The sequence below is a fragment of the Scomber scombrus genome, chromosome 16, assembly GCF_963691925.1.
Source record: "Scomber scombrus chromosome 16, fScoSco1.1, whole genome shotgun sequence".
In the NCBI taxonomy this organism is placed as follows: domain Eukaryota; kingdom Metazoa; phylum Chordata; class Actinopteri; order Scombriformes; family Scombridae; genus Scomber; species Scomber scombrus.
Genome location: NC_084985.1, coordinates 27,623,778 through 27,644,815, shown reverse-complemented (window position 1 = coordinate 27,644,815; position 21,038 = coordinate 27,623,778). Strand labels below are relative to the sequence as shown.

Below are 21,038 nucleotides of genomic sequence, written 5' to 3'. Positions count from 1 at the left end.
GCGGCTCGTCTCTCATCGGCATCGCAGTGTCCCACTTAACCCTCCTCTTGCCCTCGGGTCAATTGTGACGTGGAATGACAACATTTTGAACTAAAAAAACGAGGTATAGTTTCATTTAAATGAGGCCTATTCACCATAATCTCCAAAAATCTGTAGTAATAAGTTGGAATGTATCAGGCTAAAAGGGTTTCTGGCTTTGGTTTGATATCTAGTGTCGGTAAAAAAAACCGTTGTTGCACATTTCCGATCCGTCGTTAGGGTAGATAACTTGGCTTGTTTACTCTGTTATATTTCATGAATGTCACTGTCACCCTGAACATACTGCTGGACCCTGTTGAAAAATCTGGTAGTTTAATACAGTGAAGAACGAGGAAGGTTAATTGTCATTCGTGTTTTCCACATGAGAGCCATAGGAAACAATTTATAAGTTGTGAGGTGGGGAATAAAATAGTAATAATTGAACGATGGTATCGACCAACCCTAGTGGGAACATTTGAGGGTGGGGACAAAAAAAAACAAAACACAATATTGTCCAACTGTTCAAAGTTAAGAACCCACAGCTCCAATTTCACATGTACTTCTTGCTACTTAGTTAGCAGAAGAACAGTTAGCACACGCTCACGCTGTTGTTGTGATCATGCGGGCTCTGCATGCTGGATAGAAGAGCTGGTGCGGATTACTGGAATGGACTGCTTGTATTAGAGTGCTAATATCCGATAAAATCCGATACTTGTTTTTTGGCTGATATCGGACTGATATCCGATATCAATATCGGATCGGGACACCCCTAGTTATAAGTAATATCATTTGATCAAGCCTTTTCTAACATCCCACGCTACAAAATAAGTAATAAAAGTATGTATGATTCATGCTGATATCGGTATCGGATCAATATCGGTATCGGCCAATACCCAAGTCTGTAATATCGGTATCGTATCGGAAATGAAAAAGTTGTATCGGGACACCCCTAATAATAGACACAGACTTTGAGCAGGACAAAGCCAGAAGAGAGAACTGGTTCCTACCTCTAGTCCACTTATTTAATCTTGAGGGATCTGTTGGTTTGTTTTGTGGAGATGTGGTGGTTCTAGACCAGTTTTAATGAAGGGGCCAGGTCGGGGCCAGCTTTTTTGTTAGAGGGTCACATACAACCTTAGTACAAAACCATCGTAAGAAAGAAGACTCTACGTCCAGGGGGGCCACAGGGGGGTCCGGACTCAGATTTACAGTGGCACTGGCCCCTGTTGGCCCCTCCCTAGAACTGCCCCAGATAGCATCAGTGATCGACAGCCAGTTTGTGAATGTTATCCTACTGTACACAGCACTGCTTTACATTAGGAACAAAAGTGCTTTTAAATGTGCATTTAGTTAAGCAGCTTGTCTCTCATAAGCATCACAGTGTCCCACTTAACCCTATTAACCCCTACTGTTGTAGTAATAACAGTCAAAACGGTCAATTACAAGTCATTTCTGTGATTAGGCTACAACACCATACAGTAATTTAGCAATTATATAAAATAAGTTTTACAGTGAATAATTTTTAATAATTTTATTAATGATTAATGTTATTTTAGATAATAATTACAGTATTATATTTTAATTTTACATTAAATACCATTTACAGTAATATTGTATCTGGTTTGCTGTAGAAACACAACACATTATTGTAAAATAATGACAGTATGTGCTGTCTGATTTTTTTTACAGTGCTCCTGTTGTCCTCAGGTCAAAGGTATAGTTTAATTTAAATGACATCTATTGACCATCATTTCCAAAATGATGTATAAAACCTGTGGTAATAAGTTGTAATAAAGTTGGCTAAAGAAGTCTAACACAGAATTGGGTGATATCTTTATTACTTTATACTTTATGAACAATTAATTTTGACCTGGGAGGTCAAAAGTTCCACTGTCAACAGGAAGACAACAGGAGTGTTAGTTTCTGTTTATTAATGGTTCAGCATGTAACATGTCAAATATAATGAGAGCTGCCAGTAAACCTACAGACCTTTTTAGAATAATAGTCAGATTATACACTATACTACTATACAGTGCACATCAGAAAGAGATTCTGTTGCAATGTCTCAAAAAATAGTGCAGAATATTAGAAATAACAAAATAGGGGAAAAAACTATGTATAAGAAAATATATATATAATGCACATTTTCATAAATATATTGCACAGCAGTAAAATAATAATACACTTACTTAATATGGTATCTTTCAAAACACAGTTACAAAGTGCTTTACAGTAAAAACTAGAAAAAATTTGGGTGAGAAAAAAGCAATTGAAAAGAGGAAGCAGAGTTTGCAGCCCTGACCTTTTCAGCCTGGTCATTTTAAAATGTAGCAGCCCTGACGGATGAGGCTCTTTCCTCTCTGTGTCTCAGTCTCAGGACGTTAGAACAATGAGAAGAAAGGCATTCCAGGATTTCAGGGGGCGGGAAGTGACCCGGGGCAAAGAAAGATCCGCTTTATAACTGAGGGCTCTCTGGGCTTTATAGCAAATGTAGCAGGAAATACAAAGAGCAACCGGTAGCCAGGATTGGCTACATGTGATTGTGTGTTTCCTTCTCACAGTTAAAATAGTGACGGCACAGTGTTGGATGAGCTGGAGGAGGGACAGAGGAAATTACAATCATCCAATCAGCTGGTAATGAAGTGCAGATTAGGGCTGGGTGATATGAGCAGAATCAATTATCACAATAGTTTTGACCAAATACCTCCATATTGATATTTTTACCAACTTTGTAGAGATAACTATCGGTGCTTTCACCAAATATTTACGGAATTATTACTGTTTTTTGATAACTAATCATCAGTAATGTGGATATAATGAGTCAGTGGATGAAGGCAGATAATAGAACAGTCTGTTAAGCTCAGAAAAGACATTTTTACAGTAATGCAGCCTTTAAAGCAGGAAAAGACACTTATTCCATATCACCATATTATCATATTTAAAATCTAAGACTCTTTAAAATATCATGATATCGATAAAATAGCAATTTATTGTCCAGCCCTAATGCCCTAATGACTTCCTGTGTATCATGAGATTAGTTTGACAATCAATCTTTATAACTTTATATCTTTTTCATACATCAGTTGATAGTATTTCATTGATGCTGGCTCACTTCTGTTGTCTTTGTCCTGTTTGCTGGGGCATGATCTGACTCATTCTCTCCTGATGAATGTGTGTAAAAGCAGACCTGAGAGCAGCAGTGACAAACATCTTTTTCAAAGTAATTACTAGTGAATCCAAACATCATCATGATCAGGCTTTAGCTGTACTCTCAACATTTCATTCATGCTTTCTCAGGTAGGGAAGTCTCACATATAGAGGGAAGTAGGTTGCAAACGGTGAATGTTGTCTTTTTAAGGTGGTGAGAGTAATAAAAAGGATCAGGTGACCTGTCAGAGAGGAGGAGTAGGTGAATTAAGGAGAACACGTATGGACATGTTTCCATTCCTATCTTACATACTTCTCAAAGGTGACTTCTGACAGTAGTTGGAATATTGTAGATTAGTGCACAGATAATACTCTGTAAAGATGACTGTAGTAGGGGGCTGGTGATGTGAGTGGGTGAAGTAATTGTGTTGCAGTGAATATTAAACAGTCCTCAGGTTCAGAGCCCAGCAGTAGAGCATGAAATTAGGAAGTGCTCCACCTAAATGTTAGCCAGGCTTCTGTAGAAGCTGCTTGAATCTTTCAGGAACCTCCCTCTTCCTCAGAAGTGTCTGACATATACCAGAGAATCTACAGCAGAAAAGCTCTGAATATATTTCAATATAATGTAAAGATGGTGGAAAGAACCCTAACCCTAACTCTCAATTAGTTTTTTTTTAAAGTTTTTTCTCAAACTTAGAGCTCACTTCCACCCATGCATGTCAAGCTGTGGTACGTAAAACCATAAATGAAGTAACGTAAGTCTTCAGTTCACTTTTATTTAGATTCATTTTCCATCCTGACACACGCCAAATGTGTTGACAGGTCACATGGAGAGCAGAGACAGGAAACAGGGCGTTATTGATGATGTCACATAGCAGCGGCCTTAAAACCTGCTTGTTCTAACAAAATATTCTGCTGTCTATAAACAGCATCTTTATGTCATTTTTCAACTATCATTGTTCCAGTTTCTCCAGTGTCAACATGTGATGCTTTTCTTTCTCTTACCTAATCATTTATTAAATATTTTTGACTTAAGAAAGAGTGGATTGATATAGTCAATATACACATGATGGAGAGGATTACATTCAAATTAAGGAGCTGATATTTTTGAAGATAATTGGTCCAAATGTGTCAACTATAAGACCTGATTTTGTATAATTGGTGTATCAATGTCACATGTACATTGTTTTGTATACAGAAAGAAAAATGAATAAAAAGTAAATTACAAAAAAACAAAAAAAAACAAGCTATATAAAGATAACATAGGTATTTGGAATTGTATTGTATTAGTAATGTTATCTGAGATGCAGATGTGTTGTGTCACTTCAGTCTTTGTCTGTTGTGAAAGGAAGATCCTGAAGGAAAGGTGACTATTTTCTACACTAAATGTTCAAAGACTCATGAAAAGAATCATTATTTGTCTTAATCCAGAGAGACAGGAGCTGTGAGAGATGGCTGGTGGAGGTTTGATGTTCAGTAGTTTTCAGGAAGAATGAGTGTCTGGTTTTAATAGATGGTGTCTGATCAGGGAGGTTAATGGATGGAAGAACAGTTTTCAGGCACATGGCAGGATGAACAATCTAGGTCAGTGCTTCCCAATGCATGACTGCCCCCATGCACACTTGTGCTGTCTTATCAGCAATCACTGATATCTGTTATTTTAACTTATAAAACAAGTTTTATATCAGCTTTAGGTGAACTAATACAAGTATATTCTAAATCCTGCTGTGCAGATTTGCAGATAAACAGTAATTAAGATGCTTATTTCAATATAATATAAAATGTAGTTTAAGTAAATGCCTCCTAATGTGGTGACACGTTATTTAAAAAAGCACAATACAAATGGACTAATGCAGGAATACTACTACTTTATTCCTCCTCACTGTTCTGCTGCAGGAATACTACTACTTTATTCCTCCTCACTGTTCAATGTAGGAATACTACTACTTTATTCCTCCTCACTGTTCAATGTAGGAATACTACTACTTTATTCCTCCTCACTGTTCTGCTGCAGGAATACTACTACTTTATTCCTCCTCACTGTTCAATGTAGGAATACTACTACTTTATTCCTCCTCACTGTTCTGCTGCAGGAATACTACTACTTTATTCCTCCTCACTGTTCTGCTGCAGGAATACTACTACTTTATTCCTCCTCACTGTTCAATGCAGGAATACTACTACTTTATTCCTCCTCACTGTTCAATGTAGGAATACTACTACTTTATTCCTCCTCACTATTCAATGCAGGAATACTACTACTTTATTCCTCCTCACTGTTCAATGCAGGAATACTACTACTTTATTCCTTCTCACTGTTCAATGTAGGAATACTACTACTTTATTCCTCCTCACTGTTCTGCTGCAGGAATACTACTACTTTATTCCTCCTCACTGTTCAATGCAGGAATACTACTACTGTATTCCTCCTCACTGTTCAATGCAGGAAAACTACTACTTTATTCCTCCTCACTGTTCAATGCAGGAATACTACTACTTTATTCCTCCTCACTGTTCAATGTAGGAATACTACTACTTTATTCCTCCTCACTGTTCAATGCAGGAATACTACTACTTTATTCCTCCTCACTGTTCTGCTGCAGGAATACTACTACTTTATTCCTCCTCACTGTTCTGCTGCAGGAATACTACTACTTTATTCCTCCTCGCTGTTCAATGCAGGAATACTACTACTTTATTCCTCCTCGCTGTTCAATGCAGGAATACTACTACTTTATTCCTCCTCACTGTTCAATGTAGGAATACTACTACTTTATTCCTCCTCACTGTTCAATGTAGGAATACTACTACTTTATTCCTCCTCACTGTTCAATGTAGGAATACTACTACTTTATTCCTCCTCACTGTTCAATGCAGGAATACTACTACTTTATTCCTCCTCACTGTTCTGCTGCAGGAATACTACTACTTTATTCCTCCTCACTGTACAATGTAGGAATACTACTACTTTATTCCTCCTCACTGTTCTGCTGCAGGAATACTACTACTTTATTCCTCCTCACTGTTCAATGTAGGAATACTACTACTTTATTCCTCCTCACTGTTCAATGTAGGAATACTACTACTTTATTCCTCCTCACTGTTCAATGTAGGAATACTACTACTTTATTCCTCCTCACTGTTCAATGCAGGAATACTACTACTTTATTCCTCCTCACTGTTCTGCTGCAGGAATACTACTACTTTATTCCTCCTCACTGTACAATGTAGGAATACTACTACTTTATTCCTCCTCACTGTTCTGCTGTAGGAATACTACTACTTTATTCCTCCTCACTGTTCTGCTGCAGGAATACTACTACTTTATTCCTCCTCACTGTTCTGTATAAAAGATCCGGACACTGACTAGGTGGACAGAGTTGCTCCGTCAGTAAGCGGCTACAGGACGCTGTTATTAGCAGCTGTGGTCGAGCGAGCTAGAAAGCCGGTGAATCAGATCAATAAAACGTTATTTTCTGATTGTTTCACAGCGGTTACGTTCAACAGCACTAATAAACTTCCCCACACACCTACACTTAACCCTGCAGCTCAGCCTCAAACCTCTGAATCTGAAACAACAGTGCTGTTTAAAATAAAGCAGCAACAGCTTTATGCTGCTTTAGTTGGTTCAGTTTAAAAGTCTTAATGAGAGATTTTCTTTATTCATCAGCAAAGACAGTTAGTTTAGTTATTAGAAAAAACACAACGTAGAAAAAGATATTTACTGAAAAAAGTCAAAATTCCTTTGCTTCCTTTGTTTCAGAGCTGAAATATTGACATCAGTCCGTTTTTGATGGTTTGTCTGGAACATTTCTCCTGAACACACTCCTGCAGGAAGGTTCCACATGGCTGGATTCTGTGTGAATGCAACGTTTCATCCTCTCTGGTGTGTGTGTGTGTGTGTGTGTGTGTGTGTGTGTGTGTGTGTGTGTGTGTGTGTGTGTGTGTGTGTGTGTGTGTGTGTGTGTGTGTGTGTGTGTGTGTGTGTGTGTGTGTGTGTGTGTGTGTGTGTGTGTGTGTGTGTGTGTGTGTGGCTAAGCCCACCGTTGGTCAAACAGACACACAGACCTCCTGCTCTTTACACATCCATGAGAGATGGAGACAGTGATGTAACCTGGTTGCTATGCTCACACTCTGCACACTGTTATTGGCTGGGAGCTACACACTTGTTGTGGGTCAAAAGTGATGATTGAGGAATTATAGGCATAGTATACCTTTATCGATTAGAGTAATGGAATGGCTTTCAAATCTAATTCTAAAGTATCTGCATCATGATCAGCTGATGAATTATAGGGATTTTGATGAGATGAGCTTGTCTTAAGTGGTGTGCCAGTAACTGACTAACTTCTGTCTGCATGCGTACAGAGATTACTCCTTGAAATGTGAAGGGACACGGTCAGATAGAAGTGTCTAAATGTTTAGTTCATTCATTTTGGCAAAAAGTATCAAACTGTCATTGTGGCCTTGTGGTGTCGTCCTCTGTGACAGCTGCACGGTCAGATAACAACTGGTCTGTATAAGCAGGATGCTACAGAACAAACAATGCTGTTGTCCACCAATAAATAGTCTATATGAGTAAGTGTGGTGGACTTATGAAGATCTGGTCTTACCTGAAAGGCTGACAACAAACTGATATGTCAAAAAAGAATTTGTCCAAATTGGATGCTTATATATTAATAAGAGGTACAGATTTAAGACCAACTCATTATTTCCACTTGGGGTTACAGATTGAACAATTCATTGAAATTGTAGTGAAATTACTGCTGTCATTTTCAAACTGCAGGAGGCACAATATTTGTTAAAGGTGAAACGTGTCAGTAGTGTTTGAAATGAAATATTGTGGTGCAGAGATGTCCTGACCTGAACATTGTGTTCTACAGACTGTAGAAAAACCTGCACAAATCACACCATAATCATTTCAATATGTTTTTCAATGGTAATGAGAATAATAACGTAAACATTATAATTCCCTGTAATATTGCAAGTCATATCACAGTTGCAATATCAGTCAAAATAATTACTATTAGATCTTTTTCTCAAATGGTTCAGCTCTACATTAGATCAAGTACATTGCATTGACTTCTGCAGCAGATTGGCTACAGCCTCGCTGTCATTTTTTAAATTAGTTGTCAATTTCAAGTGACGACTAATCACAATTTCAACCCAAAATCACAATTACAAATTCCACTCTGTACAGTGTGCTGAGCCCCTTCTTTCCTTACACCTCCACTTCATCTGCTTCTTCAGCTTTCACCTCGTGATATTGTGACATAAGCCTGTTGAGCTCTCTGGTGCTTCACTCTGTTTACTGTGATGATTGAAGCCTCTGTAACTGATAATCCCCTCAAATACTGCTGATAGAACCAGGCTGAACCACACATAAAGAGTTCTAATAAAAAGCTCAACATTTATGTACAGTGTGGATGTGTGACAGTGACTAAAAAACAGACACTGTGATAAATATATAGCACATTAACTACAAAAGAGTGTCAGCAAGCCTCTTCCACTAATTCAGTTCAACTATATTTATCCAAGTAAATGTAACTATGCAGGAGCTCCATACCTGTGTGTCTACAGTCCAAAACATCCTAGAGACTTTGCTCCATTTAGAAGAATGCACCTGAAACTTCTAGTTATATAAGACCCCCAGTACATTTAAAGTAAAGTGAATAAAATGCTGTATTTATCTGAAACACAACAATAGCTGAGGCTTAAGGTAACTCTCGGTGGTGTAAACAGAAGAATGTTAGGAGTAACCTTCAGATCATATAAGGTCTCAGTGTTTTTAAAGTCAGATAACAGTAGATATCATATCTGTATTAATATAAAACAGAACACTGAGCAGACACAAGTCCAGAGCAAACAAAAGGCCCCACAGCAGGAATGAGTCACAGTCCACATAGTGTTACGGTTCATAGTTACAAAAATAAATAAATCACAACTTTCCACATCTTCACTCCAAATAACATGAAAATAAACAGTGTCTGGAGGGAATGGTTGGTGTAAATAATAGTCCACACAGCTCCACAGAGTTCACAGTGTGGATACAAACAGTTTATCAGCTGTATCTTGATGTAACCCTCGGGTTATACATGGGTCATTTTTACCATAATCCTCTAATATATTCTCTCAAAATGGTTTAAAAGCAGAAATTTGATGCTGGGTCCACAAAAAAAGAATGTGTGCAAGTTATTCATATGTTTATTTTCATGTTTTAACCCCTTTATATTTGACTAAACCACATGGACACAAAAAAAGTAGCATCATGTCATTGACCCATATATATATTTATAAAAGAGTAAAACCATACCTTTTAATATTTCATGTTCTACATCTGTACTAAATTAGATCCACGTTTTATCTTTATATTGTGTGTGTGTATGTGTGTATGTGTGTATGTGTGTATGTGTGTATGTGTGTGTGTGTACTAGGTATTCCTAATGTTGTGGGGACTTAAATCTGTTCACACAGTTATGTTATGGGGACTCGCCTGTCTTATGGGGACAAAAAGCAAGTCCCCTTAAGGTAAATGATTTATTTTAGGGTGAAGACTTGATTTAAAGTTAATATAAGTTTAGGGTTATGTTAAGTTTAGGATAAGGGTTAAGATTAGGCATGTAGTGGTTATGGTTACGGTTAGGATAAGTGTCCAGTAAATGAATGTAAGTCAATGTAATGTCCCCTGAAGTGATGGAAACATGGTGTGTGTGTGTGTGTGTGTGTGTTACATGCATCTAAACAGTGCTGTGAAACTGTAGGAATGCTCCAGACAGTTCAGGACATCAGTACTCAGTTCAGCTCTGTGTTAAACAGTGACTTGCTGGCAGTGTACTACTAGCTATTATAATTAAATAACTTTAATGTTTGACATTTAAATAGAGCGAGTATCAGTGACACAAAAAGGCAGTTTATTATTTTGGCCAGTAAAAAATATGCTTGGTTGGTGGTTTTATTATTTATTTGTCCTCTTGGCAGGTGAGTCAAAAAGTTAATGTTAACTGTCTGTACTCAAAATGAGTATTAAAATGTGTGTAATGTTTAATAAATAAATAAAGGACTAGATCAGTGTCACAGGGAAAGAGAGAGAGAAAAACACAGCTGGAACGCTTATAGTTGTAACACCTGTGATGTAATTAGGCCAATGTTAGACTCTGGGCAGGTCAGTGGGTTTGTTTTCTTGCTCTTTTCCTGTTGACTAGCAAGTGACAATGAAGTCAGGGGCACATAGTGTTTATTCTTCTCTATTGTTAACAAACACCCTACTCTGTGGTATTATGTAGTTTCTGATGTGTTACTCGTACACCCTGTTCTGTGGTATTATGTCGTTTCTGATGTGTTACTCGTACACCCTGTTCTGTGGTAATACATCATTTCTGACATGTGTCTCTCATACTCAGGTCTAGCTGGGGTCGAGTTTGGAGGATCATGAGCCACTTTGAGTCGACTGCAAAATAGCCAGGAGTGGACAAAGACCGGAGGAATCACAGTGAAGCTAATCAACATGGCAGTATTCAAACCTGAAAATGTGGAAGATTTCTATGAGATCGGAGATGTTCTGGGAAGGTACAGATATGACTGATTGTTTTAATATCTACTGCAGATTTTATTATTTCTATTTATTTATTTATTCTTCTGTATACCAGCACATTGGATCTGAAATGAAAAAATGAAATGACTATAAAGGTCAAATGTTGATTTTCAGCTTTAGTTTGATGGTGTTTTTAAATCCCAACAAGCCCCTAGTGGGTCATATGTGGTGTATGGTATAAAACATAGTTATTAAACTTTAATGGGAAAAACCTTCAGTGGAGATGCATCAAGACTTATTATGTGGGTGTTTAAATTATGATCTGTAGTGTTCATACCAACTACGTGAAAAATAGTGAAAATAGTATAATATAGTATAAGAAGATAAGATATATTTGGGTCAATGGCATGATGCAACCCAGTGTTATATACAGGAAAATAAATGTGAACTAAAATGTGGAATAAATATAATCCACTTTTACAACACAACAGTATGTTTTGTATCAAATTTGACATCATTTGTCACAACTTATTTAGAAGAAATGGTTGTTTGTAGGTCCTGCTCAATATTGACTAAATGCTTTAACATTTAAAAGTAGAAATACTCCAAAAATGGTTTTTTTTATTTGTTTCAAAATGAAGTAATTATTTTTTATACGTACACTTAAATACACTGTAAGTGGATAAAATATGTAATATTTATCATTCTTTTGTGGTTACACCATTTGACATTTTCAGGAGCATTCAGTCTTACTTTTGGTAAAAAATGGTGCAAATGTCATTTCAAATGATATAAAACCAACACAAATACTAAATGTACATTTTTAACAAACCTGATGCTGCTTTTAAAACTATTTCTTTAGATTGAATTGCTCATCTTGCCAACACTTATTTGTCACTGACCCATTACAGTAGGGTTGTTGTTGTAATACAGCAGATCAGGAAAACTACCTGTAGAATAGGAATATAAGCACCAACAGCAGCTTTTTATATTTATTCATAAAACAAAAGTGACTTGAATTCTGAATTAATCATTAAGAAACACTCATGTACTTATCCAGGTCTAAAGTCACTGGTGCATATTTCACTGTTATTTAAGGGGCGCATCATCAAGAGTCCAATATGCTCCTAGATAGGCGGGTGTGCTGCACACAGACACTGTGCACACAAACATGCAAAACATTACAAATAAAAGGACCACAATGTGAATTCCTATTATGATGTACGACAAAAAGTCACAATGACGTGCCACTATGTATCAGAATCAGTCAATGGCAGTAATGATCAATGAAACTGTCAATGTAGTCATGTGACCAATCCTGGTAAAGCCGTCATCAAATTTACAATCCGCCAAGGTGACAGCGCTCCTGGATATTAAAGGGGAATGGGAGATGACACTCTGATTGGTTTACCGTGTGTTACGCCCAAAACACGCCTATGATTAATTTGGGGACTTAAGTCCGAAACCTTTTAGACCATGCGCCTGGCGCAGTGACCATTTTTCCGCCGTTAAAATAGCAAACGTGAATTTGGACACGCCCCAAAGGCACTTGCGCCGCGCTCTTCACGCCATGCGCTATGGATCGTTAAAATGGGGCCCTTAGACTTAAACTGTGGTCTCATCACACATTCACAAATGTATTTATAAAAGTTAACACTTCAACAGTTTTAGATAGGGGAAATAGTGCATGCATGACGTTTGTGCATAAACCTATTTCTGACCCCACATGTGAAAGCATTTACCAAAAATCGATGGACAAATTTTAAAGACTTTTCACCAATAGTGAAGTGAACACAGTTAAACACTAAAGCTGAAAGGTAGCATGTCAGATCCTAAAGGCTGCAGTACCTGAAAATATAAGACAGAATTGTCATTTATTTTGTGTTGGTGATGCACCCAAAGATCCTTTTTTAAATGTTAGTGTCATTATTTCTTTTGTTTAAATATCGTCTTGGAAACACCGTTGCATTTGCGGGAATGTCTGATGTAAAGATGTAGTTAGACTGCAGACATAGCAGATGGTGGATCTGCTCAGATCCACTACAGTCTTTTAAAAAAAAAAATTGAGTTGAATAGCAAAACAACACATTCATGCTGTATCTCAAGCTTGGTGTTTACTGTCTCTCTCTCCATCCAGTGGGCATTTTGGTCAAGTTCGAAAGGTTCGTGAGTTGGCTACTGGGACGTATTGGGCGGGCAAGTTCCTGAAGATTCGGAAGAACTCGTGCAGCCGTCTGGGCCTGGAGAGGAGCTGCGTGGAGCGGGAGGTGGAGGTCCTCCAGACTGTACAACACCCAAACATTGTGGCTCTCAAAGATGTTTTTGAGAGCCGAGCTGAGTTGGTACTCATTCTGGAGATGTGAGTTGATAAGGAGCACTAGAAGCCAGTTAATGTCCAGTCAGTCCAGTTCATGTGGCCAATGTCACAAAAAAGGCAAGACCCTCCTCAGTCTCCCCAACTGGTGCAACTGCTTTGAACATCTAAGAACGTCTAAGATTATGTACCCGACTTAAACGTTTAATAACTCAATAGAACATTATTTTCTATCAAGTGCACATCACATCAGAAGTGAAAGTAACAATTGACAAATTTATGGCAATAATGTCCTGTTTAACAAATACTAGTGCAGTGCCTGTTTAAAATGTGCCCGATGACTATATACCTAGAGAGAACAGCGCCTCTAATGCAGACTATTAATAGATGCTACAATTTGCCATTGTTGCTTAAACGCCTCATACGCAGGCTATTAGTAAGCATTACAGTTAGCTGATGCTCCGTAAAAGCTTCACACAGAATGTAGAAACAAATGATTTCCAGTAGCTCAATAAGATATAAACACACACTATACACACTGCTTTGACTTCTGTGTCATGGGTGTACATCTGTACATGAACATCTGGGCCAAAATGCTACAGGGTCAGAGTTCTCACTGTTTAAACTAGGGCCCGACTGATACTGGATTTTTGGGGCCGATGCCGATACCGATATGAAGGAGTAAAATAATTCCGATATCGATATGTCAGCCGATAATTTATATATAAAGATACATAAACATACATTTTTTGCATTGATCCCTTAAATGTAATTATCAAACACTTGTGACAAAGATATGTAATGAAGGCAGGAAATTTTACAGTTTGATAATAAACTTTATTGTATAAAATGACATCAGTGCACTGAAACTACACTGTAAAAGTAATAATTATAAATAACTATAACTCACTAAACTAACCAAGAATTAATTAGAAAAAGGATAAAATATACATTAAATGCTGCCTATGTAACTTAAAAAAATATTGGTACATATCGGACAACATATACGCCGATACCGATATATCTGTGATAGGCCAATATCAGCCGATGATATCTGTTGACTGATATATCGGTCGGGCTAGTTTAAACACTGTGCCACAAATCCCTGACTACTGTTGTATTATCTTGACATGTGTTTTGCTACCTTGTCCATGTACAGGCAGCTGACACAATAAGAGAAGCATCTCACACACTTCTGTTTGACATTTCAGTGTCACTGGAGGGGAGCTGTTTGACTTCATCGCCGAGAAGGAGAACCTGTTGGAGAGTGAAGCCATTGAGTTCATGAAGCAGATCCTGGAGGGATTGGGATTCCTGCACAGCAAGAACATTGCCCACTTCGACCTCAAGGTAACAGTACTCTAACCTCATCTCTTCTAACTGAAGTGTGAACTTCAAATTACAGAAAACTAATTGCTTCCACCATAATAAAGTCTGAACTCTCTATTCAGCCAGAGAACATCATGTTATCAGACAAACTGTCTCCAAACCCCAACATCAAACTCATCGACTTTGGCTTGGCCCACCGATTTCATCAGGGGGAGGAATTCAGAAGCACAAGCGGCACCCCACAATACATCGGTGAGGATTTCACACATAATCTCTTGTTTTTTTAGATACATTCAACATCTGTATTTCATTTGTAAGTGTAAGTATGTTTATAAGTTATATTAGCAGGGAATGCGGCTCTTGTATTGTTTAGCAGGATGCTATCAGGCTCAGTGTGACCTTCTGCTCTGCCTATGATAGAACACCACACTATAAGTTATGCACTGATTTGATTGACTGCATAGAAAGAAAGTCTCCATCTTTGTACAGTATTCCACCATATAAATGCAAAAGTCAGGAGTGACATCAGAAAAGCAAAAAAAACATACATTTTTGTGTCTTTTGCGTTCTATTGTTTTTTCTTTCTTTTTCTCTAAGGAGAACAGAGGACAAGTCCTATAGGAGACAGACATTACATTTAATTTCCGTTGCACTAAGAAATTCATTGTATATATTCGTAGAAACTAGACATTTGGCCTCTCATCCAAGACACAGTTCTGGCTGTTTTCTTTTCCTTCTTTGGGGTTTTACAGCAGTTGGCATCCTCTGAGTTGCATTGCTGGCTCCTACTGGGTTTATGCGTCACTGTAGTCAAATGTCATTAAAGTCTCCTAATTAATCCAGTTTCTCTATAGAAACCAAACACCAACCTCCTACCCTTCACCGTGTCCACACATTCAATCAAATCCTTAATCCTCATCTCCTCTCTCCTATCTCCTCAGCCTCTGTAGACCTGTCATCACTCTTCTTTCTCCTCTTCATATTTCCTGCATTAAATCATAACGTGCCTCCCTCTCTCTACATTGATCACAGCACAATGTTTTCCAATAATGAATAGTGTGCTGTTCAGATTGCTATGACCAATCCTTAACCTGCTAGCATTGACTTGTTCTTTGCTTGTTCTGTTACTCCCACTGTTTCATTCCACTCCTGCTTTATTCTGTATTCCATGTAAGTGTCTTCATTTCCTGCACTATCCCAATAGTGTTGCCACTGCTTAATTATTTCCCCTCCACATTATGCTTTCCCCCCTTCCGATTCAGACAGTTTACCATTAATATCAACTAATTCTCTCTCGGCCGCCTCCTTTACTTGCTTGGTCTGCCTTTTAATTTCCCAGAATCCCTAAATGATTGGCTAACCATAAATAAAACAACAATTCATAGATTAAATCTTGATGATTATTACCTGCTCCTGTTTTGATGCTTGACAGAACTGATACCAAATCACTATAGAGGAGAATGTTGTGTGCCCCCACTTCTTCCAGCCTCTCCAATGCTAAAAGAATTGCGATTAGCTCAACCATGTAGGGACTCAATCTGATGTTCTCTTTGGTAACTGGGAATCACCACAGCTGCTTCTTTTTGCTTCTGGCAATGGATCCTTTGACCCATCTGTAAAAAGCTGAACATAATATACATAATCACCGTACCTTCTATCTCTATATATGGGTCAGCGACAAATGAGGGTTGGCAAGATGAGCAATTCAAAAAAATCTTAAAAAATACTTTTAAAAGCAGAATCATGTTTGTTAAAATGTACATTTAGTATTTCTGTTGGTTTTATATCATTTGAAATGACATTTGCACCATTTTTTACCAAAAGTAAGACCGAATGCTCCTGAAAATGTCAAATGGTGTAACCACAAAAGAATGATAGATATTACATATTTTATCACCTACAGTGTATTTAAGTGGACTTATACTAATAATGACTTCATTTTAAAAGATATTCCTGATCTCCATGGTTACCAGATTAAATGTAATATTTAGAACAATTGTATTCCATTACCTTTATTTAATATAAAAGTTATAATGTAAGATCATGCCAAACTAGTTGATATGGTGTTTAATATGTGCAAGTTATTTATACATTTATTTTCACATTTTAACCACTTTAAATTTGACTAAACCGCATTGACACAAAAAACCCTGTCATTGACCCATATGTAAAGCTCCTGAACTAGGTCTGCTGTTTTGCCTCCACAAGCAATTTGCAACATCCAGTATGGTCTTATAGTCACAGCACAGCTGGACATAATTTCGTGGCTTCGTGGACTTTCGTGTGTCTTGCTATCTCTTTACCCACCCACCCAAAACTTGTTTGATGTCCCTTTCCCATCTCCCAGCGAGACTCCAAAACTCTATTAGTGGGATGATTCTCTTTGTCCTCTTAGATTAATACATTAATTAGCCACTATCTGCTTGCTACAGATCTACAGTGGCATTTCTCCTGCCTCAACTTTTAGAGCACACACTGATACCGTTTTCACTGCCCCTAGGCTAATCCTTCGGAGCCCGAGCCTAAATTACATCCAGGTCTGCCAACACAGTCTTGACTGCTGAGCCATACACCACTCTACCATTCACCAGTCTATTCTTGACCATAATCATGCTTCTTATAAATGCTTTAATGATGATATATTAGCCTCTCATTCCAGCCCTGCAAGACACCCCATGACATTAATGACTTTCATACTTTTTTTCATTAAACTTCTTATATGCTCCCTCCATGTTAATCTGGGGTTCATATGTACTCCCAAGAAACAAAAGCTTCCTGCTTTATCTTGATTATTTAAATATAGTTTCAGATTCATTACATCCCTGATTTTCTTACTTGTGAAGAACATAACTTAGTAGTTTTTTTACACATAGAATTTAAAAACCTCATTCCATTCCCCATTTTTCCACCTTTCACAGTTTCCTTCAATGTATCCCTTATATGTTCAAGATTCCCTCTTCGGCAAAGCCTCATCATCTGCAAGTAGAGACCTCCCCATGCCTCAGGGTATATTTCCTAAATTGGACTTATAACACTACCCTTCTATACTATGTTTTTTCATATACTCTGTATACTCTATCTGAACCTGAATAGTCCTTCCACTTAGAAAATCCATAATCCAAGTAAAGATGATTGTCTTAATTCCCATTCGATGAAGCTCTTTATTAACTTTAACTTTTCTGACCTCATCCTCTTAACAAAGAACCAGGTCCATTCCTGCCTCTCTTTGGTAGACAGCCATCAAATCCTTCTTTTCTAAAAAGTGCACGAGCCTCTCATTAACCATCTATTCCATTAACTTATAAACGTGATACATTAGAGCAATGGGGCTGAAGTTTTCTGGCTTACCAGGATCTTTCCCAGAGTTTCTGATCGGAATTATAATTGCTTCCGTCCAGCTCAGGCCTTTCCTTCCAAACTTTGTTAAATAGCATCAACAATTTAGTCAATCCCCTTTGATTTAGATGTTTAACCATTATGTAACATATTCTGTGTTTGACTGGTGCGCTCATTCCTGTTTTAGCCAGTGCCCTCATCAACTCTCCATTAGTAAATGGTATGTCTAGTTCATTCTTCTCCTTAGTGCTTCTATATTCCCAGCTTTAGGTTTTCCCCTGCCTCGCTTACCCTCCCCAGTCATATTATTGGAACGGTGCACCACAACAAAAGTATTTACAATAAACTCAGCCTTTTCTTTATTGGTTAATGACATCTCACTTCCAGTTTTCAGAACAGGGTAATTCCACTGACTCATACCTCCTCTCATTGTCTTCATCATTATCATTCCCCAGACTTCTATCTGAGTAGTGTTCCCAATTAATGAACAGGATTCCCTCCAATATGTCTTCTTTGCCTTGTCTTATTGTTTTCCTAACCAGATGCTGAAACTTAGGGGATCTTTTGACCAGTTTAGCTGCTTTGTTCATCCTCTTAACTGCCTGTTTAATCAATGTGTGACATGACTTTTGGGTAATAAGTATGCATATACGCAAATGTATTTCTTTGTGGCTATTTGCCATTGGCTGTAGTCATTTAGGTTGACATGTTTGACCAATCATAGATTATTTATTTGTTCCTTCAGAGACTATAATAGGTTTGGTTTGTTCTTTGCTTGTTGAGATGAGCTGATGTCACTTTGTGTCTATGCTGTCTCCTTATTCTACAATAATAATTGTTTAAGCGTTTTGTGTATTATTTCATCTTTGTGTTAAGTGTTTTCCACGACACTCTTTTACTGTATAATGGATAGTGATGTATTCTGATGTACATGCCAGTCACACACAATGGTGTTAATGTACTGTTTACTGATGTCAGATGAAGCACAGGCTCTTTGCCTCTGCTCACATCTATCCTTGTGTTTCTGCCATCATTAATACTAACAAGTTGTTTCCTGTCCATCAACTCTCCACTGTTTGACCATTGTAATCAGTTCCACACAGTGCATCCTCTATTTATTCCCTCTACTTCCTCAAGTCCACTAAGCTCTAATTTTCTGCAAGGATTGTAAAAAATTAATAACAACCAAGTTCTTCCCTTCTGCCCACACTTCAGTAAGCACACAGTACAGTCTGTTTCATAATGAAATCTAGCTGTGGTTTTAACCATGATTCCTGGATACACACCAAGTCTGCTTTTTTTCTTCTGACTGTAGATTAACTGTTTGAACTACTGCCCATCAGCAATCAAACTCCATGCATTACACTGGTGGATTGGGTGATGAACAGCTGCCTTGACTATAATTTGAATTCTTCTGTTTTCAATTTGACTTCTGCAGTCACATTTATCAGCCCTGTTATGACCATCACAAGTCTCCTTTGTTCTACCAGCTCCTTCTTCTTCTCAGACTCTTGTACCAAACTTTGTCACTTTCTCTTTTGCTCTTATCTACTGTACTGCAGCCTCTGGCTTCATTGCTTCACATCCCCCAGTACGCAACACTGTGTTCTCTACAGTTGCAACATACTCCACGCATCCCATACTCTTGATCCCCACCACACCCATCACATCTTCTCTTACCCTTGCATACCATAGCCCTGAGCCCAAACTCCTGGCCCTTGAAACACCCTCACATTATAAACAAACTCTCTCACATTATATCTGAGAAATCCAAAGAAAAGTTTGTCAGGAATATCTTTGGCTTCAAATTCAACCAGCAACATTTCTGTCTCCTTTTTTCTTTTGCATCTATTGGTTCTCTGCTCTTCTCTTTTCTAATTGGGACTACACCCAATTACGAAGCGCTAGGGGACAGTACTCCTAGCACTCTTACAAACTTAACCTCACACTCTTGTGCTCTGATTATTTTGGTGAGTTTTAGAGGGGGCAATTTTCTTTACACCACCTTCTCCCTCAAACCTCACCACAACATTAAAGGAACCTGTATTAGATCATATACCTTCACCCTCCCTTCCCTTAACTCTCTGTCCCTTCCAAGCTGTCCACACACTAGCCTCCTGACACCTGTCACCCTTTCCTTCCTGTTCCAATTCGTATCCTCTATCACTCGCCCGACTCCATGCTATCCACATCTACCTCCTACCTCCTAATAAAAAGTGGCATAAGAGTATCACTACTGGACCTATAAATGCTGTCGGCCAACTATCTTACCATCTACCCCCAATCGACCTACCATTACCAAGCTTAGTCTGTAGTCCTGTGTCAAAGTCAACTATTCTGTTCCAAAATCTATTTTAACCAGCGTAACAATAAACAGTGCATAAATCCAAACTATGCACAATCTCCTTCCAACTCCTCTGGTCTGACACTTCCAGACTGGTGGGTGAGTCCCAGGTGGAGTCACCTGAGGCCAAGTGTTAAGTCTCCTGGCAAGGGATGGAAGGACGGCAGTGTAGGTGGAATGTATGTAGTGGTGTTGTAGACCTCCTCTTCTGCGGAGGGATGGTGTCTGTACTTAAACATAGATTGCCTCCTCCACAAAATATGCATGTTGTTGTCCTCGAAAGAGTAAGGTACACTCCTATGAGGTTGTGTGTGTCAGATCAGACTGAGTCATCTCTCTCTCTCTCTCTCTCTCTCTCTCTCTCTCTCTCTCTCCTCTCCTCTCTCTCTCTCTCCTCTCTCTTCTCTCTCTCTCTCTCTCTCTCGTCCTCTCTCTCTCGCTCTTCTCACTCTCTCTCTCTCTCTCGTCTCTCTCTCCTCTCGTCTCTCTCTCTCTCCCATCCACATCTGAGGAGATCTAGACAACAGTGAACCTCTGAGCACAGCAGCAGATATGTGGGTAGAGCATTCTTTTTCCTGACTTGGTATTAACCTGCAGTGGATTGCGACAATTTCATATTTACAACCGATACTTATAATTCATCATTGCAAACACAGATTTCCAAAGCGTATCTCGCTGATGTCTTCAACCGCTCTCTCTTCCACATATGGAGGAGTACATTCTTTCTGGTAGCGGCATGTTAGGGCCTGTTGTGAGTCTCTTATGTTTGTCATACAGTTGTGAAAAAGCTTAAACCACAACACGTCTTTGTGTTTCTTTTCCCCCCAGGAGCATCGGAGTAATTACCTACATACTGTAAGTTGGAAGTATTTGTGGCATGTGAGTAGGGCTGGGTATCAGTATTCGATACCTTAAAGATATCAACTGAAATAAATCAATACCAAGTAGTATGGAAAAAGTCTCCCAGTCAAAAGATACCTGCAATGGATCCTTTTTGCACCCCAGAGCTAGAAAACATGAAC

General features: G+C 38.3%; 1 protein-coding gene across 1 annotated transcript in view; it reads left to right on the top strand.

Annotated features, from left to right (window-relative positions):
* LOC133995970 (death-associated protein kinase 3-like) overlaps positions 1-21,038 on the top strand; it is a 34,306-nt gene that overhangs the window by 9,184 nt on the left and 4,084 nt on the right. The window contains exons 2-5 of the mRNA XM_062435477.1: positions 10,563-10,728; positions 12,831-13,052; positions 14,219-14,357; positions 14,459-14,588. Of these exons, the coding sequence (XP_062291461.1) occupies positions 10,667-10,728; positions 12,831-13,052; positions 14,219-14,357; positions 14,459-14,588 (553 nt within the window). The 5' untranslated portion in view covers positions 10,563-10,666. The remainder of the gene's footprint in view (positions 1-10,562; positions 10,729-12,830; positions 13,053-14,218; positions 14,358-14,458; positions 14,589-21,038) is intronic.